Below are 22,072 nucleotides of genomic sequence, written 5' to 3' on the forward strand. Positions count from 1 at the left end.
AGAACCGGGTGGATCTGCAGGACAGACAGATGAAGGATGGAGACGTGTCTTTAATTCTGAAGGATGTGACGATTAATGACACTGGAACATACAAGTGTCGTGTGTTCATGGAAGAAACATGGCAATGGCAGTCCATCAACAGCACCAACCTTCATGTTGTTCCTCCAGGTGAGTGAGTAGAGTTGAGTGTGTGTGTGATCAGAGGTGAAGCTGCTTCCTGGTTGTTGATGTTTGTTTCTAAAGATGTTGTTGATGAGACTTTGTAGAAAGCAGCTGGTCTGAGTGATGTGATCAGAGTGCAGTAGATAATGTCTGACAGCAGTTTGAAGAGGAAATGGATTCTGTTCTGTTCTTCACTCATCACCTACCTGACAGCTGACACCTCACACCTGTTTCTCACCTGCAGCTCAGACAGGAGGAGACACAGAGGATGGAGGAAACAAGGAGGATGTACCTGTAGGACTGATAGTTGGTCTGTCAGTTCCTGCTGTGCTTCTTGTTGCTGCTGTTGTTGGATTTTTATTCTACAGAAAACATTTTAAAAAACCAACAGAGTCAGGAAACAAACCAGCTTCCAGCTGAACTTTGAGTCTTCTGTTGCTGTTCCCAGGCTTCAATGCAGACATGAAATACGATCTAGGTCCTGAATCTGTGCCCTGTGCTATAAAGTGAGTTCAACATATCATGGCAACATGGGCAACATCTGACCAATCACACAGATGATTGTAGCTGAGTGGCTGATAAAAAAAAAAAAAAAAAAAAAAGATTTGAAGAGCTTAGACATAAAATAGAAAAGTACCACAGCTGCTGCAGACAAGGCAGCTGAATGAGATGAAAAACAGTAGTTTTTATTTTAATATTAAAAGCACTTTGTGAATATGTGAAAGCTTTACATGTATTGAACAGTAAGAATGGAAAAGCTGCTATATCAATAAAGTTTAACTTTTTGAAGGCAGGAAGAAAAGAGAAAAATACCAAGTGTTTGAGTTAACAAATGTATCAGTATCACAAGTTTATCTTTAATGAATTAAAGAAACTGAAGGTGTTTTCATAAATAAATGCAATAAAGTAGTCAAATCTATGACGAGTGTATCCTAATTATGGCACAATACAATTCACCACTTTGTGTTAAATGTCTCAAAATGACTTTGAACATACCAAGTATGCTTACAAAAGAACTGAAAAAAATATAAATAAATATAATTAAAAAATAACAGGTATGGAAACTTTTTAAAAGGTTTAAATAAAGTATTGAAATGCCTTTGAGACTTGGGATAGGCTCCATGTGTTTTATTCATATACTTTGTGTGCATTGGCTGTGCCAGTGGATGTTGTCATAGATAATGAAGCTGTCAGAATAAGTGTATCCTTATTTAAAAATAAACCATCAGTGCATCGTCTTCCACTTACCCAAACAGGGGTTGTGGGGGGGATTGGGGCTCAAGTTTTAATGTACTTCTTTAAATATTTCTTTAAGATATATAAATATGATTAATATAAGATTAATAATGTGCCCTCCTTATAATTTATTCCAATCCTGTAAATCAAAAAATAAAATGAAAATCACTGTTTCTGTTTTCGTGGTCTGTTTTTCTCTGCCTGGGTTCTTTCCATTAGAAGTGAATAAAGTTGAGTGATGGTCTTCATGTAGGTCTGAGAGAGAGTGAGAGATGTTTCAGCACTAAAGGTTTCAAGATGAATTATTTCCTGACATGAAAACATTCATGAAGGGAACTTTCTATCAGTTATTCATTGAACAAAGTCCTCTCTGTGGAACACATCATGATCAGACTCAGTAAAAGAGAATAAACTGACAGCACTGACTTTCTGTGACTTCACTATGTAACAATAAAACTAAAATCAGAATTAAACTCAAATTGAGTCACAGCTCCTAATGAGCCTGTGACTGTAGTTAGAAACAAAATGAGTGCATGTTCTTTGAAGACTGTTTATATATCTTAAAGAATTCTTCTGTTTATCACAGAGAACAGAGTTGTTCTTCTTCTGTGACTCTAAAGTATAAACTGCCTGATGTGTGAACACACTGCTGATCTTTGATTCAGCTGGTTCAGATTGATGAGTGTCTCAGTCAGACTGAAGTGAACTCATCACTCCGTACCTCTAATGAACACCTCCAGCTGCTGTGTTAACATTAACATCTGCACATTAACTCCTAAACAGCTGGCTCGCTCTTAAAGCTGTAGCTCACTTCCTTAGTATTTTCTTTGTTAAGGCCTAATCGTTCCTATTCTGATTTTTCTTTTTCCTTGGATTTGGTGCCTATTCCTGATGTTATGAGCCTTTTTGCAGAAAGTCTTTCTACCTTAAAATTGACTCAAATCTTTAGGAACCCAAAGGTGGTTTTACTGTCCGACTTAACTGGCAGACTCTGTAAATATCAGATAATTATCAGCAGCCTGTTGTACAGTAAATGCTGTGGACAAAAGAAGCAGGTAGTTTCATTTATTCCTGTTAAAGGCATCGTGTGGGCAGAATAAAGCTGACAGGTAAATGCTTTATGACCATGAAACAGCCCACCTATTTGTACTTGTGGATGTTAAATGAAAACGTGTAAATAGACTGAACCTAGTTCTGAATTCTGTTTCATGTCTAATCTTCAGGTTACTCTGAGCTTATTGTATTTAAACTGTATAATTAGTATAATTCCACAGATCTTCCTGTGTCTTAATAGCAGGGCTGTGATACTAATTTTTGCTGGTTCTTTTCTTGAATTGAAATAAGCTAAACATCATGAACATAGCCGATAGTTTATAATCTTTGTGGCCAAAGCACTTAAAGCAAACACACAGTCACACAGCACGTTTGAAAAGCACCTGATGGTTTCATTCATTTCATTTCATTTATTTGTTCATTTCAGGCATAACAAAATACATATATTGAACATAAAGTGCACAAAACAAAAAACAAACAAAAATTACCTGAAAAGGAGTGGGACGAAGAAAACTTATTAAATCCCACCCCTATACTCACTCATCAACAAAAACAATAAGCTTCCCGCAGCTACGCCCATCGTTGCAAAGCATCATACATATACATACATACATATATATCTACACACACGGACATATATACATACATACGCATTTTTTTTTGAATCCATACCAGCAATGGTAAGAGAACAGACATTACAGAGCACACTAAAACCATCATTGAGTATACTGTGACCAGACCAACTGTTTGTAGAGGAATTTAAATCTATGAATATTTTTGCATTGTTTCAGTTGTAAACTCAGACTGTTCCAGATTTTCACACCACATACAGACACACAAAAACCTTTACGGGTTGTTCGAATTCTGGGTAATTTGAATTTTCCGAAGCCTCTCACATTATAACCTCTTTCTCGAATTTCAAATATAGTTTGTAAATTTGCAGGTAGAAGTTTATTAAAAGCTTTGTATAAGATTATGGATGTATTGTAATTAACCAGATCCTGGAATTTAAGTAACTTTGCCTGAAGAAAGAGTTTGTGAGTATGATCTAGATAACCAGCCTTGTGAATAATACGCAGTGCTCGTTTCTGTACTGTAACTAATGGATTAGTTGTATTTTTATATGTGTTTCCCCACACTTCCACACAATATGTAAAATATGGAAGGACCAGGGTACAGTACAGAATACGAAGTGCATCTTTATCAAGGTATGGTTTCACTTTGTTCAAAACTGCGAGGCTTCTGGAAATTTTGGTTTTTATGTGTCTGACGTGGGGTTTCCATGAAATTTTATTATCAATTACGACTCCCAAAAATTTGTTTTCACTCACATTATCAATTGGTACACCTTCAATGATAATTGGCAATTCTATATTATATTTTAAATTACCAAACAACATTGCTTTAGTTTTACTTATATTTAATGATAATTTATTTATATCCATCCATTTTTTTTATTAATTTTAGCTCCCTGTTTACGGTCATTACAAGATCAGTGTAATCATCGCTGCTGAAAAATATGTTGGTGTCATCTGCGAACAGTATGAGTTTAAGTACTTGAGAAACATCAAAAATATCATTTATGTATACATTGAAAAGTTTTGGTCCCAACACTGATCCTTGGGGAACACCACATATAATACCAAGTTTCTCTGAATGGTAATGCCCTATGCTAACATATTGTTCCCGACCCATTAGGTAACTTTTTAACCAGTTACCAGCTTTCCCTCGAATACCATATCTTTCCAATTTATCCAATAAAATTGAGTGATTGATTGTGTCGAAGGCCTTTTTGAGATCAACAAAAATACCAACTGCATATTTATTTTTATCCAGTGCATTAGTAATTTCTTCTACTGCCTCAGTTATCGCCATTGAAGTGGTTCTTTGCGTTCTGAAACCATACTGACCAACATTTATTATTTGATGTTTTTCAAGGAATTTTTCTAATCTTGAATTAAAAAGTTTTTCTAAAATTTTTGAGAATTGAGGCAGTAGAGAAATAGGCCTATAATTGGTAAAACTGTGTTTGTCATTACTTTTGTATAGTGGTATTACTTTCGCAATTTTCATTTTTTTTGGAAAACAACCGGACTGAAATGATAAATTACAGACATATGTTAAGGGACTAGCAATATTCAGAATAACCTGTTTAACTACAGACATATTTACGTCATGATAATCCATTGAAGACTTACTTTTACATTTTAATGTGATATTTATTACTTCTTTCTCATTTGTAGCAGAGCCCACACAGCACCTGTCACATGGTCACATGCTCATAGCTGATAATAAAACATCAGTTGCTTCATCCTAGGATCTCTTAACCGGATCGCTGGTGTTCGGGTAAGTTGTAACCCACATCAGATTTGAGGGTTCTGCTGCTGAATAAGCTTGGAGGTGTAATTTCCCTCCCCGCCACAAGGAGGCGAGTATGTCTTGAGATGACTTTCTGTTAGTCAACAGTTCCTGTTGTTAAAGCCATTACTCAAGATCCCGGTAAGAAAAGCTTAAATAAAAGTTAAATTCACAATTTATCTTCACATACTAGTAGTTAAGTGATGGCCAAATGAAGCTTTCTGAAGCTTGTATTAAAAAACGATTCATTACTCGAAGCTTTTCAACACAGTCTTCTCTGGTGACATCTGGTGGCGAAAATTATGAAGAGTAGCTTGACTCTACAAACTAAAAAGAATCATTCATGAAATCATTAGTGGAGTTCTGTTTGGTATTTGATATTGGGCTACCGTTGCGTCGCTTTGAACATGTAATTGTTTTTTTTTTTCCTCTTTTTTTGAAGGGGAGGGGGGGGGCTGAAAAAATGGTTATGCTTATTTGCTTAATACATTTTGATCAATAAACTTTCCCTATTTAAACATGCACCATGGTGTGGCCTTTCTTTGCTTATGACTTCTTGATGTTGGTAAATACAATAAGTGAGAAATATATATAATACACATATAATAATCAGAGATGGGCAGTAACGCGTTACTTGTAACGCGTTACTGTAATCTGATTACTTTTTTCAAGTAACGAGTAATGTAAGGGATTACCATTGCAAAAACAGTAATTAGATTACCGTTACTTTCACATAAGAACGCTGCGTTACTGCGTTACTAAAACCGTGATTTTTTGCGAGAGTGTCTCATGACAGTGACGTAAGCGAGTGCGACGTTTGTGACAACAGCTATGCGCAGATCAATAATGGATAATATATCGAGTGCGGGAGAGAGTATGAGCGTGCAGCGTTTAAAGCGTGGAAGTACTGACCTTATTTTGAGTTTGATTCCATAAAAAGTGACAAAAACATTAGTGTCCGTTGTGCGTGGGAAGAAAATTTCTTTTTACAGCGTAAAAACCGATAAACTTCCAAGCAAGCACCGAGTGCGCTACGACTGTAATGAGAAATTCACAGAGAAACTTGTGGAGTCTTCAACTGACCGCTGCGGCACACCTGCACCAGGGTAAACCTCCGCCTACCCCACTCCTGCTTTACAGGTGAAAATAGAGCAACAGGGCCGCTGAGTCTTTGATTTTATTTATTTTCTGCTGTGTTTTACTTGCATCTATTTGAAAGAGTGAGTGTAAACACAAAAAATTATTTTATTTTATATGCTGGAATGTGCAGAAAATAGGTTTAAATGTTAAACAAATTTCTTCCAGTCAGAGAATGTTGCATATAATTAAATTTTTGCTTGATGCATAAAGTTAAAAGATTTAAAGTTTAAAGTTTTAAAAAGAGACGTTTCCATTTGATTACATTTTGTATGATGGATTATGCAGAAAAAGTAGAATTAGGCTGAAAGATCTATCGCTTTATCACCTATTCAGGTTGTAAATCGTGTTTTTAAAAAGTAACTAAGTAATTAATTACTTTTGAAAATAAGTAATCAGTAAAGTAACGGGATTACTTTTGGGGGGAAGTAATCAGTAATTAGTTACTGATTACTTTTTTCAAGTAACTTGACCAACACTGATAATAATGTACAGCACATTATGGAGAATGCTTCTGCTGTGAGGTCCTGCCTCCATGTACTTATGCAATTAATCACTGGACAGCCGGACAGGTATGTTTATAAAAAAATATTATATTAGGCCAATTTTCCTATACATATTTTTGACCTGGGGGTAGGATTGATTGTGAACTGGAAAGGGAAAATGCTCAGGGGGCTAAGTAGGGCTGGGTATCGTCACCGATTTCTAGAATCATTTTGATTCAATCAACAATTCGATTCAATTTGATTTGAATCGGGAAAGTTTTCCCTCAGACAGTCAGAAATATTATAGTTCTGATCATTTATCACTATATATCCATATTTTTATATCTATAAAAAGAAAGCTGACACTGTGAGACTTCATCAGAGATGTAAACATCACAGCAGATGCCTTTGTTTCAAAGTAACTCAGAATAAAACACAGAAAAAACGTGGCCTGGCTTTTCATAGCAAAGAAACCTCCTTAAAAATATTCTGCAGTAGATCAAAAAAAAGAAGAAAACCATGAATCAACATGTGAACATTACCTGATGCTGCTGAAATAAAGGAGAGCAACGTTACAGAGGTTGAATTAGAGACACAGCTAAGCATTTTGCAATTTCGCATGATTGTAAAAAGTTTACATTTCTTCAGTACTGAACAACAGAAATGAGACTTCCTTGTCAGAAGTCAGTACATAACGGTAGACCGGTGGGTAATGAGCAAGCGAAAAATGCAGAAAACAGATTTGTAGATGGGAAACTGTTCTTGAAGTACACTGAGAGAGAGAGCTGTGCATGAAGTGTGATTTTATCATGGTGGAAGCAAAACAGAAAAGAGGGAATTCATGATGTTGTTTATCTGAAGCAAAATGTGAAGTGTGGTTTGGATCTTCTTTTGCTGGAGGTTCAGTCAATTTTGTTTGGAGAGTGATGAAACCTGCAGCAGCAGAATCTAGCGGGGGAAAAAAGGTAAACACAAAGCGCGGGTCTGCACTCTGTGTTTACCTTTTTATGCAGAATCCGTAAACCTGCTTTCATTTACTGTTTTAGCTGTTTGGTGTTTGACGAAATTTTGTGAGGTTTAACCTGAGATTCTGGAGTTTCAGGCAAAAAAGATTTATATTTACAAATCGATTTTAATGAATCAATATCACTTTATTCAATTTAGAATCGATTGTAATCAGAAAATCGATAATCAAAACCCACCCCTATACTCATGAACTTGCAAAGTAAAACATGATCCATTTAAGGTAGCCCTTTTTCATTTTTATTTAATAAGAGAATTTGTTTTACTGTGCGATGGCTGAGTCATTTTCTTTTCTTGGAGATAATTTCTCCTGCCTTAGAGAAAAACCTCTTGCATGGAACAGAAGAGGCTGGAGTGCAGAAACTGCACTGCAAGTTGGTAGATATGCAGGTATATGGTCTTCCTGGGTCCTACAGACTATCACCTAAAAAGAATAAACAAAATGATTTTCTAAAATGTGCAGCAATTTAATTTACGTATACTGTAAAATACATTTTTTTATTAGCTTTAATTCAAATGGAAGTGTTTCTGAAGTCATATACTGTAATGATATTTACATTATGAAAAGATCATTTTGGACATTTCAAGTTTTTCACTTCTTCAGATATAATAAATTGACCAAAATCAACTCAAAATACTCCCACACACCACAAAACCTCCCATTGTCCTCCCTGGCTCCGTTTCTCCCAACAAATTCTGGATCCTTGGCTTTTAGTTAGCATTAGCAGCACATGCTGCGTCTGATGTGAAAGGACCTTTATGCTGCCCACTGTGACTCACAGCAATGGTCCCGGGTCAGCCTGTTAAACTAATCCTAAAGTAATAATGATATTTTCAACCACTGACATACCACAACTTTCCTTTCAACAGCTACTGAAAGTTTTTATATAGAGGTCCTTCAGCTTCAAACTGTATTACCCTTCAAGGACCTGCAGTTCAAAAAAGCGCCCCTCCGACAGCCAAACCCATCTGTTCTCTGATTGGATTGTTACATTTGTGATTGACATGACATTGGCCAATCAGATGAAAGGAAGAAAACTAGGGTCAAAATTCGTACTTGTAACTTGAAACTTGAGTGCAGAGTTTCACATGTATTTTTTGGCTAAGTCCACACACAAATCTTTTTTTTACGCACACACAAATTATTTTTACACATACAAATCCTGATTTACAAGTACAAAATATTTATGACCACAATTTGAGCCCATACAAGCGGGCCATCACTAATAGATGGCTATTTATTAGGATCTGAAATCTGTGAAATACGGCCGTGGGAAACTGCGTCAGCCAATTTGTCAGAGTAGGATGGTTTCTCAGACCAGGCGAGTTATCTCACCACGAGCTCCGGTAAGGGATGCTACATGAATGTTAGCGCCATAAAGACATGTAGTTGACTGCTATTAATATATTTCCTGTTTAAAAACAACCAGTCGGAGTTGTGATATTTATGTTTAAAGTACTGTAACATCACTGATGTACAGCTGTTAAAAGGATAAATATGGAAGAGTGAATCTTACAAGTTGATTTATTCTCAAAAGGGTAAATATAAGGTATATTTTCTGTTGCACTAAACCTTGTGTGATGTAACTCAAGTTATTTTATAATGGTTGAGACATTGTATAACTAAAATAATCTGCTTGAGCAATACTTGACTGAAAGATGAGTGATGGAAGGAGCATAGATAAAATAGTAATGTATGCACTCTGCACTGTGTGCATAGATTGGTTTTTGACCAGGACCGGATCAATTGAGATCTGAACCCTGTGGGTTCAGTGGCGAGCCAATCCCAAGAGAGTGACTGTAGACGGACCAGAGTACGGTGTGGCCAGCCGTGGGATCCATCTTCAGCGAACCTCAGGACTATCATCCCTTGACACAGATAAGACTAACACTTTAAAAATCTACCCGGGTAGTGTTAGAACCAGTGGACAGAAACACACACACAAGGAACTCTAATTTCTCTTTCCAAAGAGAAGCAACAGGAGCGGAAACTCTTTAATTGAAACTCTTTAGAGAATTTCCTTAAAGAGGATATTTGGTTTTGTTTTTATTTTTGGACACTTTAATGTGCGTTTGTGCACTGTAGGAAGCCGGCTTTAGACAGGCAGGGTTTGTAAACTTTACAACTTTCAATACAGTTTCTATTCAAATTACATCTTATCTATCATTGTGTGGTTCCTTCTCTGCTGATCCTTTCAAGGCTCCATAGTCTTACCTAGAACTTTATGATTCTGGTCCAAAGTTGTCGAGACAATAATTTAATGCGTATCTCATATTATTTAATTGTAATACCTGTTACAAAAGTGGTGTCAGATAAAGGGTGGATATCCTGGATAGACTTCACTTGTGTTGTAGCAGTGGGCCAGGAGAACAAGAGAAGGATGAAGACTACAAAGATGGAGAAAAGCAAGACAGGGGGAAGAAGGATGGATCAGTTGGACGGATCATTGGTCCGTCAGTTTTTGTGCTTCTTGTCCTGCTTTAGTTTTTTTCTTAAAATGAAAACTTTGTGTTACCACGGTGTCTGTAAATCCACAGATAAGAATAAAATAGAATATATATATAAAGCTGTACTTTTGACCTGTTGTATTATTTTTTCTTCTCTCACGATCATAATGATGTAATTAAACTTAACTCTTTTTATTTCAATAATTTCAATAATCATGTCCTGAAAATATTGTGTTGACTATTTCAGTGCAGTAAGCTGAAGCTGAGGTTCTTCATCATGTGTAACATTTTTATTAAAGATTCACGTGTTTGTGAGCAGATTTTATTGTTTTAAATGATTTCACTCTATTTTTATTACACTGACTGAACAATACAAAGCTTTACCAAACAGCCGGTCTGCTACAAGCTGACAGTATCGCACACTGTCCAGGTCTGTTAGCTATAAAGAAAACTTTGATCTGAGGACAAGTTTAGAGTTGATGACTCGTTTTACACATCGTAGCCTTTAATTGTTCATCCAAGTCCACGAGTGAGTGAATGAAATGTAGGATAATAGAAAAAGAGCTTTTAGTTCTATTCAGACATTTGAAGAAATGGAGACATTTATAAGCTGTCATTACATTATAAAGTAACAGGAAGGTAATAATTTACCAAGAAAGATTTACTAGAAAACCAGCAACAAAAAGCTGTTAGAGTACAGACAATACTGGGATAAAACACGTCTTCAGACCTGGATGTGCCCATCTCATCTCCAAACTCTCTCCTCCCACAGATAAGAACAGAAACAACATTAGCTCAAGCACGTTATTTTCATAAATACATTTTGATTCATAAAGTTAATTCATTATACTTTGACATGATTTTTTTTGTGATTATTATTATTTTCAATTCTGCGTTTGCTTCTGCCCTGCTAAACTCTTTAAATAAAAGTTCCTGCAATTAAAGTCTAATTGTGGACGTTACATTCTTATTCCTTTGTGAAACAGTGAAGTATTTTAAAGTGTGTTATTTGTAAGTAATTTCACAGAAGTGTTGTATTGTACTTTTAAGAGAAGTACTTTTTACAGATGTTCCTGTAAAACAGTTCTAAATGTAACAAGTAGACAGCAGCACTGATGTTATCAGTTTGAAAAGCTTCCTCTGACACCATTAAAGGCTTAAGAAGAATAGCATGATGCTAGAACATCACATTTTATAATATGGCAGTAAAAATAACTCAGAGATTGCCTTTGATGTTTTCTTCCACAATCAGAGCTCTGAGCTCCCTTCATTCAGTAACAGAGGAGCTGTCAGAGGGAAGTGCGGAATCCTTCAAAGTAAAAGTATTTCTGGTTTGGATAGCTCTGCACTGCTGAGCAAAAGGGGGTGAGCCTGGGTTCAGCTACATGAGTGGTGTCTTGTTTTGGTGAAGCTTTTGAATTGTTTGGCCTTTGAGGCCCGTGTGGAGCTCATAAAGTGGGCTGACACTAAGCACAGAGAGACCCACAGTGGGGCCCACAGTGAGCGTACACACAGTACACAGATCATACATAAAGCACCTGTCTGTCTGTCACATCAGTGTCTATTTATAGCTTTCTGTTGAAGAGGAAGAAGTGTTTTCTGTTTGAACCACTTACTGAAACAACTCCTCCACATTATGTGGAAAACTGAGGGAACCCGCTGAGCTCCTCTAACACACTTCACCTCAGTGATGCTTTTATTTCATAATGCAAAGATTTATCCATTCATTTATACGTTTGTGGTTTCCTGTTTGTAGCACTAAGAGAGCAGAGGTGTTCAAGCTTGTTCCACATGAAGCTGCTCAGCAGTTTGTTTGCATCAGATGATTCAACGGATCAGTAAACCTGTGCTAAAAATAACTTTTACAGTCACAAACAAATGAAAAAAGGATAATCTGGAAGCTCTTGTGGGCTGTGATGCTTGTTGATTAACTGAGTGATTAATAAGAAAAGTGACACTCAGCTCCACATCCCTGCTCTGCTTGAACTTCATCTCACCCGGAAACAAGTGATGTGAACAGAACAGCGCTCCGAGCGCGCTCATAAGTTCCTTTGTCCTCACTGCATTTCTACCTCCAGCTAAATAAACCTGAAACGAGGCCTGTGAATGAGTGATGTCAATTCAGGAGCACAATCAGATGTCAGACAGCAGGTTTGAGGGTTTATCATGTGTATGTTTGTTTATATGGTCACAGGGTTAGTGACCTAATTGCATGACCTGATCAGCTGATCAGCAATCGTACCTACTTTGATTGGAATAAAGATCCAGGGCCTGTCTAAGCTGTAGACCAGTAACACAGCTGCAGTGATTAGATTATATTAGTTTCTCTTTTTGCTCTACTGAACCTGAGGAAATGTACATGTTAGTGGTTAAAGGAGCGAGCGGTTCTCATACTCATGTTAAAGAAAAGAAAATCCCCCACCTGCAGCTCACTTCCTCTCAGCTGAACTGCTCACACCTAAAGGAAAAAATGCAGCTTGTGGTTTTCTTCCTACCAGCTGGAGACTTTATTTACATAAAAAAAACCCCCAAAAAACATGTTTTAGGTTCAATACTTTAAAAAAAACAAAAAACAAAACAAGACAAATAAATGTTTACGGATCTTTCAGCTTAAAAATAGAAATTTCAGGTTTTTCGCTTAAACGCACAAAATAAACCATCATTATTTTCCTGTCAGTGAACGCACCATGCACCTATCATCTGTGCCTCTGTTTTCTCTTCATATTAACCTCTTTTTAGGTTTTAAGTTTTATCTTTTCTTTGTTACTTTATGCTGCAAAACAAAAGAAGCTGGCAAGAAGGTAAAAGGTAAGAAAACCACAACAGAGTCAATCACAGGAAGGAGGAGGGTTTAAAAGACGTAAGCATGAGCGGACCAAAGTGTTGGTAACATTTCCGAGAAAGAGGATGGAGGAAACAACGCTGCTGTGTCTCCTCTGTAAGTACAATATGTTTTTATGGATGCTGAGATTTAACAATAACCTCAGAAATTCAATGTTCAGCAAGTTTGCAGGTTTATAACATGTCAGAGTGTAAAGCTGGTCTACAGGTTTTGTGGTAAATATTCTAAAACATTTGTCGTGTTCAGAGTTTTTAGGATTTTTGAGAGAAGATATGAATCCCTTTCTCCGGTCCTAATCTCAGATTGAGTTCAGAGTAAATGATACCACTGGTAACTGATGTTTGCAGTATTAAACAATCACACCTGATCATCCTTCAGGCTGCCAGTAATCCACACCTATCTATGTTTTTAAGATTTCTTTCTTTTTGGTATTTGCAAGTTTCTGAACATCTGCCTAAAACATAATCGAAGCCAACTTTAGTCACAAACCAGGTTAAAGACGTTAAACTTTAGCTGTAAGAAGGAGAGGGACAGTTATGAACTGGAGCAAACCAGACAGCCCCACACTGAGAGAAGTGAAGTGGAAAATGTTTGTGTCACTGTCGTCTCCATGAGTGTGAAACCTCAGACTAACCTGCTGCTTTCTTTTAGTTCTGACTGCAGTGCTGATCTGCACGACACACCAAGGTCAGTGAGCCTCTGTTACCAGTGTCTGAAACTCAGAAATAAGAAAAATGATCTCATGTTTTGTGCATTTATTGTTGCTGATGTACTGATGGTCAGGCTGTGGTGCAGCTCTAAGACACCACATCCTCTCTGCTGCTGTCATGCAAAGACTTTCTAGCTTTAACCGCTGCCTGAGCAAGAAGGAAGAAAGAAAGACCCAAAGCTTAAAATCTGTATGTTTGCTGCTCTTTAAAAATGTTTGTGGGTCTTATAGACAACAGAACAGATAAGAAACTATCCCACAAGTACAAAATAACTTAAACAGGTTACAAAGATGTTGATTCTGAAAGATGTTTAAACAACATTAAAACTGAAACTTTATTTCTTTGGAAAAAGATTTTACATCTAAATTTCATGGAAAAAAATCAACACTTCTGCAAGTCAAACCCACGCTCCCTCGTGTGAGGCACCAGTGCTAACCCCATGATGATCCCATGATGCCCACACACGTGGAAACAACAACGTTCAAGTTTCAACTCACATCTCAACGGCACAGTGACAGAAACACCATGTACACGCAGATACATACACTGCTGTGCAGGAACACCAGTCTGTATCTTGTGTGGATGTTGTTACGGGTGTTGGGTCATTTGTCTAAATCTTTGATGCATTTCATGTGATCTAACTATTAGAGAGGACAGGGGTTCCTTCTTTTAATAGCCTCTCTCAACTTTAGCATAAAAAGAGCCAACAGAGTATTTTACAGTAAAGCTCCTTCAAGCCTGCTCATCTCTGCTACCTGATGAAGAGCAGTTCAGGAGGTCGACTCAAATACCGAGCAGAGCAGAAGGGCAGTTAAGAGTAAAGCAGGGTGACGGGACTTCTCTGGAGGTTGTGGAGGCGGGACACGTCAGATAGCTGAGAAGCATGTCAAAGAAGAATGAGGCGAGGACCCTCCAGTGGTTTGACCCCCTCAGGACTCTCACAGTGTTTGAGGTTGGCCAGCTCAGGACATTTAGGCAGCTTTGGACACTCAGGCTCAAATAACTCTAGCTTAGTCTCTGGAGGGCTCTCAGGCAGAGAGGCAGACAGGTGCTTGTGAGAGCTCTGCTTCTTTAAAGAGGACGCAGGTGGAACGAAGGCAGCTGGCTCATTGCTTCACCGGTGAGGACCTGATATGAAGCAAACTGGAACGCTGAACAACTGGACCCTGTTAGGTCCTCACAGTAAGACTTCCTCACAGACTGGTGGAAATGAGGCTGGAAAGCTGGGCAGCTTGGACGACACTGGAAGGCTAGACATGGTTCTGGATTATGCGCTGGGTCAGTTGAGCCCAATAAGAGGGAAACCAGTTTGTGATGGAAATCTCAGGTCAAGGATGCTTCTTTTTATTTGTAGAAGAGCAGGTTGCGAAGCAGGGCTAAAATCAGAGTCTTCCTCCTCTTGTATTTGTTATTCTATTTGAGTTATGGAGGAGTACACACTTGAAATATTTGGCAACTGCAGCAGTCGTGGAAAATTCCCTCTGTGGCAGAAAATCACACAGATGCAGTCTTGATACCAATAGATGGAAAAAAACTGTAGGAAATCCTCAGAGGCCTTGAAAACTCCTAAATGGAACTACACAGCAAAATCTCCAGTGTTAAATTAACATTAGAGAGTGTCTATACGTGTCCACTCCTCTGAGTGTTAAATATAACACTGTTGAGTGTTAAATGAACACTTTTGACTGTGTTATATTTTTAAAAGTAACCTAGTCAGTTTTCAAGATTTACAATGACTAACACTGAGCAGTGCTGATTTTCTAACACTGGAATATTTCTAACATTTTGAGTTATTTTCCAGTGTTAGAAAATCAGCACTGCTCAGTTTTAGTCATTGTAAATCTTGAAAACTAACTAGGTATGTGACTGCTCCTCACACACAAGGTCTTAAATAATCAGGCCCCATCTTATCTTAATGACCTTGTAGTAACATATCACCCCACTTCGCTCTCACACTGCAGGCCTACTTGTTAGAGTATTTAAAAGTAGAATGGGAGGGAGAGCCTTCAGTTTTCAGGCCCCTCTTGTGTGGAACCAGCTTCCAGTTTGGATTCAGGAGACAGAAACGCTTCTTTTTTGCTAAAGCCAATAGTTAGGGCTGGATCATCCCTTGGATACAACAGTCTCAGGCTGCTAGGGAACATCCAATGATGAAGTGAGATCTTTTCACTTCCCTTGTGTTTCCACTACAGTCATCATAGTTTCCACATGATCGCAGCGAGCACAGACGTCATGGTAAATTTTGGCTTTTAATGATTTCTTTGAAATGCTCTTTTTGAAGGATGTAATTACACTACAGAATATATATATTTAATGACTTTAAAAAACAATAACTGAGCGCAAGTTTGAATTTATTTTGGATTTCCTTTAATCCACACCAGGTTCAAAACATACACACAGACTCAACTGTACACAGTGACTTGAAAAACTTTGATTTTCTTGGTCTGGAACTTTTACACTTTGGTTATCTTACAATCAAAAACTTAATTTTTATTGCAATTTTCTGTGACAGACCAACACAGAGTAGCACACAATTGTGAAGTGGTACAAAAAAAGAAAAAGAGGCATGGTTTTCAAAATTTTAAGCAAATCAAATCTGGTTTGCCGTGTTTTGTATTCCGGCCCCCTGCATCAATAATTTGCAGAGCAACCTTTCTCTACAAGTCTTTGAGGTATGTCTCTACCAGCTTTGCACATCCAGAGACTGAAATTTTTGCTCATTCTTCATTGCAAAACAGCTCAAGCTCAGGCAGATTCGATGGAGTGTGTCTGTGAACAACAGTTTTCAAGTCTCGCCACAGATGGTCAATGGGATTTAGATCTGGACTTTGGCCATTTTAACACATGAATATTCTTTGGTCTAAACCATTCCATTGTATCTTTCGCTGTATGTTTTCAGTCATCGTCTTGTTCAAAGGCAAATTTCCTTCCCAGTCTCAAGTCTGTAGCCTCCTACAGGTTTTCATCCACGATTGTCCTGTATTTAGGCTCCATCCACCTTCCCATCAACTCTGAGCAGCATCCCTGTCCCTGCTGAAGAAAAGCATCCCCATAGCATGATGCTGCCTCCACCATATTTCACAGTGGAGATGGTGTGTTCAGTGTGATGAGCAGTGTTACTTTTCCTCCACATGTAGCGCTTTGCATTTAGACAGACAAAAAAAAAAGAAAAAAAAAAAAAAGGGTCTCGTCTGACTAGAGCACCTTCTTCCACATGTCTGCTCTGTCCCCTACATGGCTCCTGGCAAACTGCAAACTGGACTTTATAGGGGTGTCCAAATTCATAGGCTGCATTCCCTTGAGGACCCGCCCTTCAGTCTATGTGAGCCGGGTCCTCCAAAGGCCAGGTAGGCGGGAAGTGAGCGGTTATGAAATTGGACGGTCTAGCCTTGAGATCTGCATCACCGCTGTCTCGCTGAGTTTAATAAACTCAGCTGTCTGCTCCTTGCCATCTAAAATATAACTGGATACTGGTGTAAATTCTCGACCATCTCACACTTCTGTTTAATCAGTTTTCTGTTTGACGTTTATTCAGCTGTGAAAACTATAACTTTAATCTCAGCCAAACTGATTTACTCAGGAACAAATAAAACACTGGAAAAAAGTCAAACAATAACCTTTTTTCAATTATCTAAGTGACTTTTATATCATGTTCAACCTGAGTAGCGAAAGACCGCAGGGGTCTGAAAATTATTTGCTGGGAATTCTGTGTTCTCGCCGGCTCTATCAAGCCTTGAACCCCCAGCTAGCTATCGAGCTGGTGGGTATCAGATGTAACCAAAAATGTTGGAGCACTTATGCAAAAATGCCTATTTGCTGCTAGCAGGTTGTTAATGCTATCCTTCAAGTCTAAAACCAGCATGTTAATACGTGGAGATCCTGAAGGCTGCTCCAAAAATGATCAATTATATTTTAAATATTTGTTCAATTCAAATCAGTTCAAATTATCTTTTTTTCTTTCTTAAAGAAATCTTCTACATCATGTATATTTTTTATGCCATGTGTCATTTCCATTGCAAATAATAATCACATTTAAGAGGAGATGGCTGCAAAAACTCAGGAGCTATGATGTCATCAAGAGCTGCGTTCTCGACACCGGATAAACCTATAAAGTCCGCACCAGCGAAAACGCAAGTACAGACGGGTGTACATGAGTATTTGGCGAGGCCTAACAGTCTGCAGTCTATGAACTAACCTCAGCTAACGCCAGCTAACAATGTTAGCTCGTTCGCGAGTATCCTTCACTAATAGTAATAACAATCGCACAGCATTAGTACGTCGATCAGCCCATTTCCAATTAAGAAATGCATTCCTGCCCGTGCACTGCTGGCTCTGGGTCCATTGTGTAACTGATGCCACCAGCAATAACAGGGTTACATTAGAGTCTTACTGTGTGTTTTGTTTCGGTTTCCAGCGATCAGAATCAGAGAAACTGTATTCATCCCATATGGAAATTGAGTATAAAAATGTTTTAAAAAGAGGACACGTCTTTTTCTCTAACCCACTCTCAGCCATGCGATATATGACACATGCCCATCCATCTGAGCTAAACCTGCGCCCAACTGCTTTCAATCACCAAAATTGGAGAAGGCATAGAGAGGGGACAGCCAAACATATGAAACCGGAAATGACCGCTGTGTATTCTATTTATTTCAACAAAGTAACTGTATTCTGATTACCACCGATTTAAAAGGTAACTCTAATAGAATAGAGTTACATTTTGTATTTTAAATACGCAACACAGGTACATGCATTCTGTTACTCCCCAACACTGCCTATGTTTGTCTGTCAACAATGGCTTTCTTCTTGCCACTCTTCCATACAGGCTAGATATGTGGAATACACACTCACAGTTGTCCTGTGGAAAGACTCTGTGGACTCTCCCACCTGAGCTGTGGATTTGTGCAGCTCCTCCAAATTGACAGTGGGCCTGTTATAAGCTTCTCTGATAAGTGCTCTCCTTCCTCGGTCTGTCAGTTTAGGTGGATGGTCATGTCTTGGTGTGTAGCATCCTTTTTCTATTTCTGGATGATGGATTGAATAGTGCGTTTTTGCTCTTTGGAATTCTCTGAGTTCAAAGCCTGGGATGTTACGGCTTTTTGTTTTGTTTTCTATATATAACCTAACCTTACTATAACTTTATCTACATCTTTATCCCTGACCTGTCTGGTGAGTTCCTCGGTCTTCATGATGCTGTTTGTTCACTAACGTTCTCTAACAAACCACTGAGACCATCACAGAGCAGGCTGAATACAAATGCATGCCACACTCTTCAGATTTTTATTTGCTTAAAATGGTGAAAACCATGTATCATTTTCATACAATTTCACAACTATGTGCTACTTTGTGTTGATCTGTCACAGAAAATCTCAATGAAACATTTAATTTTGTGGTTATAAAGTGATAAAATGTGTAAAGAGGTATGAATCCTTTTTCAAGACATTGTATTTACACTCACTGGAATCCTTTGATAGTCGGTCCCACTGCATCATTTTTAGATCATCCACCTCAGTGCTATAGTAAGTGTGTTTATGTCAGCTGTGTGAACGTCCACTTGTTGTTTCATAAATGTCTGTATTCTGACCTCTTCTGGTGATTTGGTAGTATTGCATTTTCTTTCTGACACCATGTCTGACTTTAGTGTTTCTGGAAAGTAATTATAATTAGATGTGCTCAGAAGTTCAGTTATGAGCAGTGCTTACCTGTTACTGTAGGAAGAATTATTCTTCAAATAATCAGCAGAAACACAAAATCAGTTTAATTAAACTGCAGTTTATTTACATGTCCATCACCTGGAGAGACCAGTGAGGATCTTTAATTCCATTTAATAAAAATCACTGAGATGGAAGAAATAACAACTTTTACTTTTCATGAAGTCAAAGACTTGATTTTAAAAAAGTGAATAAAATTCCACATTAGGTTAGAGTCATAGCACATATGTTGGTAACATTTAAACACATTTTTATACAGATAAGAAGACAACTGTAGTTTATTGGAATAAATGACAATAAAATACATTTTTGATCATACGACAGACAGACTCAAAGTGTAAAAGTGTGAGGTTCAGTGACTAATGTCTGACTCCTCCTCTTCCTCACAGCTCGTCTGACTGTGAGTCCCAGCAGCTCTCAGCTGTTTGAAGGAGAGTTTGTGTCTCTGAGCTGTGAGGAGGACGACAGCTCTGCTGGATGGACTCTGAGGAGAAACACAAGCAAACGACAGAGGACTCAGTGTGGAGATGGGTGGGGAAAACCAGCTGGTTCGACTAATTCTTCCTGTAACATCAGCTACATCTTCACTTTGGACAGTGGAGTTTACTGGTGTGAGTCCAGAGAGGGTCCCATCAGTAACATGGTTAACCTGACAGTCACTGGTAAGCTGAGTGTGTGGAGTTACTGTTGATGAAGTTGTGTGTAAATGGATGAAATGCTGTAGTTTGTCTCTGTGTTGAGGTGGATCAGTGATCCTGCAGAGTCCTGTCCTCCCTGTGATGGAGGGAGATGACGTCACTCTGCTCTGTAAAACAAACACCACCGGCTCCAACCTCCCAGCTGCTTTCTTTAAAGATGGTGTCTTCATTGGGAACCAGTCTACAGGTCACATGATCATCCAGCATGTTTCCAGGTCTGATGAAGGCCTCTACAAGTGTGGCATCAGCGGTCACGGAGAGTCTCCATCCAGCTGGATCACTGTCAAACGTGAGGAGCTTCACTCTGATTTCAGCTCTTTTTTCATCCACACCTTTACCTAAATAGGTGTGGTTCTCTCTGCAGGTAAACCTATGACTGCAAACCCGCCCACTTCAGGAGCTCCACACCCGAACTCGAGTCATCTTCATTCTGACTTTGCACTGATGCGCTACCTGCTGGTGTTCTGTCCGTACTTCATCTCCACTCTTCTTATGGTGTCTTTATATCGACAGAGAGCCACAGATAACAATCTAACCTGTTAGTCAACAATCAATAAACTGTGGGTGATTGAATTCATTTGTTAAGATTTCATATTAGAATAATATAATAACAATCATAATAACAAGAATCTGGATTTCCTTTCTGACCTCATGTCTTGCAGGAGCTCACCTGAACTGAGGATGATGATGATGCTAACAAAGAGCATCACTTGTGAATTTCACCAACAACTCAGGAACTCGTTCACAAACAGCGAAAGCGCACAGATGTGTGTTTAAGCTGAGCGTGTGAACACACAAATGCTCAGTCGCAGAGCACGCATCCACACAAATGATGAAGGCTCAGCTGTCCAACATACACCGACATACACCGATCAGGCATAACATCATGGGTGAAGGTAAAGGTGAAGTGAATAACACTGATTACCGCTTCATCATGGCACCTGTTAGTGTGGGGGCTACATCAGGGAGTACATGAACAGTTAGTCTTTAAGTTGATGTGAGGGAAAAATGGTCAAGTGTAGGGATTTAAACAAGTTTGAAAAGCACTAAACTGTGAGGCTAGATCACTGGGTGAGGGCATCTGAAAAACTGCAGGACTTGTGGGGTGTTCCTGGTGTGCTGTGGTCAGTATTTATCAAAAGTGCTCAAAGGAAACAATAGAAAGAACCAAAGACAGGGTCACGGGTGGCCGAGGCTCATTGATACACGTAGGGAGTGAAGGCTGGCTCCTGTGGTCCAAACCATAGCTGACTTTGCTGCTGTAGCTCAGATTGCTGTAATAAATAGTCCTGGTTCTGATAGAAAGTAAACAGAAGATGGTACTGAGTATTGGTCTGCTGGGAAACAGTATTCCCTGATGGCTGTGACTGCCATCGGCAGGATAATGCGTCCTGCCATGAAGCACAGATGGTTCAGGAACTGTTTGAGGATCACAACAACAAGTCTGGGGTGTTCTCCAAATACCCCAGATCTCAACCCACACAAGCATCTGTGGGATGTGCTGGACAAACAAGTCTGATCCACTGACGTCCCACCTCCCAGCTTAGAGGACTTATGGGATCTTTTGTTAACACACTGCCTGTGTGGAGTCCATATCTCGATGACTGGGCTGTTTTGGCAGCAAAGAGGAGGGTAAACACAATATTAGGCTGGAGCTCATACTGTTATGCCTGGTCAGTGTATATCATCAAATGAAATGATAAGAACAACCAGTTATTTAGCTTTTCAAAACAGCAATCTATGCAGATAAGCTAAATTGTGTCTCTGGTTAATGTGAACAGATGAGGACCCAAAACTGATCTCTGGGGAACTCCTCAGAGTGGCCGGGCACCACACACAGATATTCAGAGCAAGTTAAGGTGAAAACATCTTCAGACTGAAGACTCCTAAACTAAAGACTGTAAGCTTTGTAGCAGATCCACAGAGAGTGAGACAGCCAGCACGCTGTTATCACGTCACTCACATTCAAACTACCTCCATAAACCAGCTTTAAATCCCCCTTAAACGGCAGGTTTACTGGTATACAACAGCACTGTATTAACCTTTGGAAACAAAATTATTAAAGATTGCTGAATTCTCATTCTCCTTTTATTCTGCATGTTTGCTTTCTTTATGGAACCAGCAGGAGCAACAAAAAGCTCCAGAAAAACTCAAACTGGATTAAACTGTGATCCCAAAAGGAAACAGCCAAAGAAGAAGAAATCTGAGC

General features: G+C 38.7%; 1 protein-coding gene across 1 annotated transcript; it reads left to right on the forward strand.

Annotated features, from left to right (window-relative positions):
- The first annotated feature begins 12,732 nt into the window (after positions 1–12,732).
- Positions 12,733–21,943, forward strand: LOC106097120 (high affinity immunoglobulin epsilon receptor subunit alpha). The gene is made up of 6 exons (XM_019354572.2): positions 12,733–12,840; positions 13,396–13,431; positions 19,555–19,827; positions 19,907–20,152; positions 20,228–20,386; positions 20,526–21,943. Exons 1-6 carry the CDS (start codon positions 12,810–12,812, stop codon positions 20,540–20,542), a joined length of 762 nt encoding a protein of 253 aa, XP_019210117.1. The 5' UTR covers positions 12,733–12,809; the 3' UTR covers positions 20,543–21,943.
- The last annotated feature ends 129 nt before the right edge of the window (positions 21,944–22,072 follow it).

Source organism: Oreochromis niloticus, linkage group LG3 (assembly GCF_001858045.2).
Source record: "Oreochromis niloticus isolate F11D_XX linkage group LG3, O_niloticus_UMD_NMBU, whole genome shotgun sequence".
NCBI lineage: Eukaryota > Metazoa > Chordata > Actinopteri > Cichliformes > Cichlidae > Oreochromis > Oreochromis niloticus.